Source organism: Apaloderma vittatum, unplaced genomic scaffold (assembly GCF_000703405.1).
Source record: "Apaloderma vittatum isolate BGI_N311 unplaced genomic scaffold, ASM70340v1 scaffold31930, whole genome shotgun sequence".
Taxonomy (NCBI): Eukaryota; Metazoa; Chordata; class Aves; order Trogoniformes; family Trogonidae; genus Apaloderma; species Apaloderma vittatum.
The window spans coordinates 3683-11113 of NW_009696762.1; the positions used below are offsets into that span (position 1 = coordinate 3683).

Here is a 7431-nt window from a genome sequence, read left to right on the forward strand (position 1 = left end):
AGTGTGCCATCGCTCCGAGCGCACGGCTGAGGGCTACCACAGGACGTTGGCGAAAGAGGAAAGGGCACTACACAGAAATAGCTTATCAGCTGAGAGTCTCTGTACAGGAAGGGCTGCAAGCACAGCCCGATGACAGCCCACGGCTGGAGTCTGCCTAGAGCAACCTTCGCAATTCAGCCACCAAGAGAATCTCTAAGTGGGAGCTGTAAGGGACTGACGTCTCTGCCACACACTGCAAGGAAAAGAGGCAGTTGAAGCATCAAACAACTGCAGAAACCAAACCCAAAGAAGAGTAACTGAAAGACCAACCAGGAAACAGTTTGAAGCCTTGTCAGAAGAGTTCACTCGCCATGGAGCAGGTAAGAACGGCCGCTGTGGATAACGCAGCAGCAAACATCCATTCTGCCTTTGAAGGCAGAGACAGTGGCTTTTCCCCAGCCCCAGAAGGAACCAGCTTGGGCACTGTGTCCCTGCTGACAGGGCAAGAAAGGCCAACCAATACCAATTCCCTTAATGGCCCAGGCCAAGAGAGGCAATTGTTAATCACCACTACAAAAGAGAGACCACTCAGTCAACTGCATCCTACTCTGGCCCAGGGGAGGGCTATCAGATAACCAGAGTCTTTTCACAATCCGAGAAGGGTAGTCGCCTTCCTGAGCCAAAAAAAAAAAAAAAAAGAAGGAAAAGGCTTTGTATTCCAAGGTCCGACAGTGACTGCTGAATCAGTCCAGCAAATAGGGATTACGCTCCTGGAAGAGCAAGGATACCTCCTCCAGGTATAATCTGGAACCTCTAAAGTGCTCCTGCCAATGCTAATAGACGAACACTGCCCTTCCATGCCCAGCAGTGGAAGGGCATGATGCAGTTAGTGGTATAACAAGCACGAGCATTTAACCGTTTATCAACTCCCATCTGGATTGCGGTAGTTTTCTGAAACTTTTGGGAGGTATTTCCTATGAGGAGAGGACGTCTGGGGATTTGGGGGTAGGAAGGTGAAGTGCACACCACAGCACACCTTGTTCAGTAAAACCGTTGCCTTGGAAGGTGACGTTCCCTTGCAGAGTCAACGGAATAAAGCATCCTGCAAGTGGCCATTTCATCGTGTCACCAACAAGCAGCTTGACAAGCGGCTCTCGGTTTGGTTTGAATGGTTTCCCCCTCCCCCAGTGGTCTGAAGAGTTCACAGTGGTATAACCCAACATTTCGGGGAGACAGAAGCTGAGAAGTCCCCTGTGACTGGGTGGAGTGAGGGATGCAGATGAACAACATCCTCCAGGACTAAGGATAAGCCCAAGAGACACCTTGTGTCTGATCAGAAACAGGGAGAAGGCAGGCACTGGAGGAACTGGGAAGCGGAAAAGGGTAATGCCAAGGCAGGGAAAGTGCATGATCTGGAGTGGCCTTGGAGTAGTTCTGCAGTGCAAATGTATGGGGAGGGGTGTGGAGAAATCCCTTCTGGAATGCTGCATGAAGAGAGGTAAAGGTTGGCATCCATGTGGCAGCAGACTGGGTAGGGGGCCTGTTTCCAGCAGCTCTACCCTGTTCTTCACATTTAGTGGGTTTCAATCACCACTGGCTCGTAAACTCCAGACGAGACCCTGGGGAGGCAGAGGGGAAGAAGATGAGAAAGCCTTGTTATTTCCCTCAGTTGTTTAGAGCAAGCAAGTTCTTATTCAGAACTCTCCACTCGCCAACATCGCCCTCTAACTCCACACACAATACAGAAAATAACGAGTCAGTCTGGCGAGAAGTCAACCCTCATAACACAAACCAGACAGCTACGTGGCAAGCTGACACTACAGCGCTTGAACGAGCTGGGTCTAACACATGAATCCTTCTACAGGACAGAGGAAAGGGGGGAGTATCCTGCACAAAGAGCCAGTGATCCTGGCTTTGTCATGCTCATTATTTTATAACCAACTTGACCCATCTTTGCATTACCATTATTGCTTTCCTTTCTGTTTTGTAATCTCAAAAGGTGCTGTAAAGGCAAACGCAACCAGCCAAGACACTGTGCTAAGAGCCACCGTGGCAAGAAAAAGTTTTATTTGTTCAGAAGTCTTTTGTGAGAGACTGAAGCCCTCCCCGATGATGGAGGAGGCAGGAAAAAGGGACAAGCAACCAGGCTGCTGCAGTTTTGCTGCGTGCCAGCAGGAGGCAAAGCTGGAGCTTCGCAGGAGCAGAAAGAAACAGGAACCAACCTCTACCATTTTGTCTTTTTACTCCTTCTAGTTCTTGGATCTAACAAGTAGGATCACGTTATTCCTCTGAGCTCCTGCTGAGAACCGCATTCGTACTCCAGTGCAGCTGTAGCTTGTCACCAAAAGATCTCAGGGGTGCTAATGTGCAAATAAAGCAAACATGTATAGCACATGATGCTTAGAAATCTCTCCTGTAGCACAAGGTGACAGTTTCCTGGGTACAAAGCTAAGTAACCTCTCTGGAGCCCCTCTGTCTGCCAGCCTTTCAGGACGCTTACCTGTTTCCCAGCTGAATACCACTCAATGTAGTTGTTCCGTCTCTGCTCACAAACAACCTCAGGTTACTGTCTGCAGGGAGAAAAGGGAGGAAGACATCAAAATCCAGAACTATCGATGGCTGCCAGGTGCTCCCCTCCCAGACACGTTATGCAACAGTCGGCACGGAACAAGTGTGTTTCTGTGAACGCATGTGCACACTTTCTGGTGTTCCCACAGTAGTAGTGCCCCTGGGAACTCCTCGTCTTGCTCTGAAAAAAGAGCCTCATGTACAAGTCAGCCATAGCATTAAGCTCTGGAAGAGTAAACACAGGGAAATTAACCCAGTGACACTCCTCCAGTTGCTTCTTTCAAGGCAATTCCATCGATGCAAGTTCCTAATCAGTCTGAACACATCTGCACAGATGAGATGTGGGTCTTCATGCTGCTTTTGCAGGCTCACTGCAGAAGAAACTCAGCCTGTTCTGCCAGTGAGAGGTGGCTACATTCAGTCTAGTTTTAACCCTTGCTGAGTGAGGTATAAATCCCCATATGCAAGAGTGCTAGCACGTGCAACGATTTAAGATGACCAGTAGTAAACTATAGAAGCACAAATAAGTTAGGCTCAAGTTTAAAACTCATTTTAAAAAACCCCTCAACTAGATGAAAAAAAATGATTTTTACACTAAACTGGAAAATTAAAACCAATGTAGTGATATTAGTTTTCTCTTAACAGATGCTGTGACTGCAATGGAGAAAACCCCTTCTTAGGCTCTTAGACAGACCTGATCACCAGCATACTGAGACCCATCTTTTTTCCCATCTTCTTGCAGGGATGTGGGTCTTTCCCCTCCAGTTGTGCTCTCCTACTTTATTAAATACCCTTGGGCTGACCGTGGACAAATGCCACTAGCGCAGTACAGAGAGATGATGTAACTGATTTCCACTGCACTGAAGAATCAGTATTTTTCCCCTCTCACCCTGTATGTCTGAGCTACTGTTCAACCTCTGCTGTAGTGAGTACAACAGCAGCAAGCATTATTTGGTAACCAATGTGCAGCTCTCAAATCCACATGGTTTGTTTATCTATCACAGAAACACCTAGCAAGGACCGAGAACAAATTGCTGCCAAATGGGGAAGGGAGTCCATGGCAGATCAGATCTGACTGTAAAAGCTTGGCAGCCTTGTGAAATGAACAGCCCAGACCTCCCCTTTGAGACTCCTCCTCTCACCTTCAGTATTGCTGACATCTGTGAAGTCCTGACTCTGCATGATTTTCTCTACTATATCATCAGCATCGATCCTAGTGTCATCCACTCGGGTTGGGTGACTCTCCACTGAATCTTTTTTCCTCCTGGGGAGGAAAAATAAAGGGAAAACTTACTCAGCTTTTCAAGACACAGACATCCATATACTGTCCTTATTCTCTGGGCAGCAGCCTGCTTCCCAGTGGCAACAATCCAATCTTCTGCTGCATGAAAACAAAGGAGTAGATTCTGTCTTGCCTTCCCAGAGAAGGGGCTTTACTCCACAGTTACTTACCGGGAGGGTCTATCCAGCAAAAGGGCTGGTCGGGGAGGGCGAGGGGGCTTCTCTATCTTGTGGTCCCGCTCTCCCTCAGGACACTCCACCGTCATACTGAGCCCTCCGGACGCACTGCTGCTGGTGGAGGTATTCCGGCGATGGGTCAGGTCAGACATACTAGAAGAACGGGAGTGCTCTGTGCTGTAACCTGCAAACACACAGTGATTACAAACCAGATCTTCCCCCATTTCTGGCAGCACAGCTAACAGGAGGGGCAGCTTCAGATCGGCATTTCTGCTCCCATAAACAGAGGTTCAGACACACATCTGTGAGCTCATTTGCAGAGACTCCCGTTAGGAGACTGGTATTACAGAGCAGGGTGAGGGAGATGGCTGCGAATCACTCTCACAAGAGCTCACTGCAGGAAAGAAAATAGATGGGGCCAGTGCTGGCAGAGCCATGCAGATCAATGGTTACCGGAGATCCTGGACTGCTGGCTGGCGTAGCTGGAGTTCCGCGAGTGCCCCGAGTGGAAAACTTCCTCTGGGCTGGACAGGTTCTGATCTGGTTCTTCTGGGACACCTGCCAAAGAACAACAGAGCACTCCTTTTACACAGCAACCAAGCTGGCACATTGCCTGCTGATCACCTTGGACTGGAGGCTGATCTCAGGATGCCAGATCAAGGCAAGGACAAGTCTGTTGGCAGAGCCCAGCTGTACAGGCCAGCCCAGAGCTTAGAAGCAGCTTGAGGGTAGGGAAGACGATGAGCTTCTCCATCAAGTTCATCACCAATTTCAGCATCCAGCACCTGAATTTACAAGTACCTCTGGGGGCTTGAAGGATCTAGACGCACAGGTAGTGCCTGAAGCTATCCATAGTTAGAAGCACTAAGCCAAGCCCAAGAAAGCATTAAATGGCCACTGGCTGTCAACTATTACAACCTCCACTGGGTGCTTCTCCTGTTACTGTCTTTCCCCTGTGCCATTTAAATTGCATCTGAATTTGATACAGAAGCCTTAGCACAACCTCTGCTCCTTTGCTATCACCCCTGCTTGTCTCTCTTGCAGGAAGCTTATCCAAAAGCGCACGAGTGTAACACATTAGCCAGCTTTTTAAGAGCACTTGCACAGTGTGCTAAGTCACTGAGGTGATGAGACTGGAGCGCTATTTTGGTGCAGAGTATCTATCTGCACATTTGGAATGTGCTGGGAAGAAAAAAAAAAAATCTATGGGAAAATGCAGTGCCCTTGAAATCGGGCTCGTACAGAAGTCAAAGAACTCTGCATCAGCAGCTGGAACAAGGCCATCAGACCTCAAACCAACCTCTAAACCTTCAGAGGAACTTTTCTCGAAGATAAGTCTCAGCAACAGAATAGCTGAGCGGGGAACAATATTAAATGTCATTGGACACAATGGAAAGCAGGGATGGGTGCAATGCATGAATTATTAAATCCCCAGCAAAAAGAACAAATCGCTTTATCTCCACTAGCAGAAATACGCACATGGCAAAGATTCACTCCTCCTCTCCTCAGCTGCACTTAATAGATGGTTTTGTTTTTCTCAGTTTTCTTAATGAGCAGAGGGGTGAGGAAGGGTGGGGCAAAAAAAATGAAAAATTGAAGAGCTTGCAACTGCTGGGAAAAACAAAAGAGTGCCCAGGCACAGCCAAGTGTTTCATGGCTCCAGGACGAGCATTCATACCCGAGCTGAGAATGGTTGCTCTGGGCTTGGTCTGACGCAGAGAGCCAATCGTGGCTGAACTGCTGCTGCTGCTGCTTGTGGTTCCCTCGCCCTTACAGGTCAGCTGCAGGGTAGAGTCCTGTCCCGGTATGGTGATGGATTTGGCGGTGGAAGGAGGCCTGTAATCAGAAGCGAAGGTTACAAACTGCCAAGCAGGGACCGGGAATCACCTCACAACTGGAAATTCTCACTCTGCTCTATCAAGAGAGTTCCCTTTGTGGTGGTGGGAAGCTGGCAGCCCTTCGCCCCCAGCGGCACAGCATGATGCTGGATTTTATTTTCCTACATGCAAGCCTCGAGTCTTCCCTACCTCATACCGCATCTGGACTGCATTACAAGAAAAAGCAAGTTTCTGAAGTAAATTAGGGTAAAAAGGAACCATTCAATCATTTATAAAAGACAATGGGCTCAGAGCCTTCGCTGCCCTCCAGAAGACCAGTCAGAGCTGCCCTTTTCCCCAACATGTGTCCAGTGGCCTGTAGGCTTCACAAACAGGAACCAGTTTGCTGTTGTCCAGCTCTCAAGCCCAGCACCCTTTCACTCCTCCTTTCTGACTCAGGTCAAATAGAAACCTTTTATCCCAGCATCCCCATTCCCGCTATGAGAGTACTTTTACAACGCTCAAATAACCTTTCCATTTTTTAACTGACGATTAAACTCCTTTTCAGCGAGACTAAAGTGTTTTTCCAGCTGTCAAAATTATTCTTCTGGTTATTCTACGTGCTCCCAGGATCCCCCTGTAAATGCTGACTGCCGGGCAGAGCTGCGAGTGCCTGGAGCCCCCTCCCTTCCTCCAGAAGTGTTTTTGGGTGGAAGCCATGGCATGTGCAGCGTGGCAAAGTGAATATTCCTGTTGGAGCCCTAACCTCCCTGTAGCCTGAAGTCCGAACTGTAACTAATGGGTCATATTGTGCTTCTTAAGTGAGGAGTGAGAAAGAAAAACTTTTATTTGTCTCACTTGGAGCTCTGAGGAAGATGCTATGTGAGAGGACCTTTGCAGTATTTTGGGAGAAAGAATAAAGCGCTGTGAGTATTTTATATGGGCAGCCTAACAGCTCTAAGGTTTCAGGAAACCCACAGCATGCCTTCACCAGAAAAAAACCCAAACCTAAACAACCAAAACTCCCTGATCACGTTATCAATGATTTACCTTCACTCGGGTACTTTGGGGACTTTGCTTTGCAGGTTAATAAAGCCTTTACAGTCTTAATCAAGCAAATTGTTCCTGCAGCAGCTGTTGGAGCAGCCCGTGGGTCTGTCAGCTCAGGCTGCTCTGCCCGCCTCTACGACACCCAGGAGGAGAAGGTTCATCTGACTGCGGCAGTCAGTTTGGAAGTGGTTTCCCAGCACCGTTTAATTCCTGCCTAATCCTCTAATGAGTGCCATTTCTCAAGGGCTCTACTGATCAAGGGCTATTCTACATGTAAAGCTTCTCTTTTTAGACATTTGCACATCGTCAACATGTCAGAAAAAAAATGGGAATGACTGCAAAAATCCTTTAAGAAAATTAGGCGGTTTGACTCTCAGACTGACTCTACTTACATTAAATAGGTATTTATATCCAATTCTATATCATTTTCATGCCCTCTAACAGTGGAAGGAAGCAACAGGTATTTTTGTCAGACATCCTAGTACCCTAGATTTTAAACATCTGTTACTGTAAAGTTATGGTTTAACATACCCAAAAATTCTTTTTTACACTTCCTGCT

At 47.7% G+C, this 7431-nt stretch overlaps 1 protein-coding gene across 1 annotated transcript in view; it reads right to left on the minus strand.

Annotated features, from left to right (window-relative positions):
• Window positions 1–1097: 1097 nt before the first annotated feature.
• Window positions 1098–7431, minus strand: part of FAM102A (family with sequence similarity 102, member A) — a 31764-nt gene continuing 25430 nt past the window's right edge. Inside the window, exons 6-11 of the mRNA XM_009876220.1 lie at window positions 5684–5841; window positions 4459–4563; window positions 4000–4189; window positions 3690–3811; window positions 2480–2549; window positions 1098–1598 (exon numbers count right to left, since the gene is read on the minus strand). Coding sequence (XP_009874522.1) covers window positions 1553–1598; window positions 2480–2549; window positions 3690–3811; window positions 4000–4189; window positions 4459–4563; window positions 5684–5841 — 691 coding nt within the window. The 3' untranslated portion in view covers window positions 1098–1552. The remainder of the gene's footprint in view (window positions 1599–2479; window positions 2550–3689; window positions 3812–3999; window positions 4190–4458; window positions 4564–5683; window positions 5842–7431) is intronic.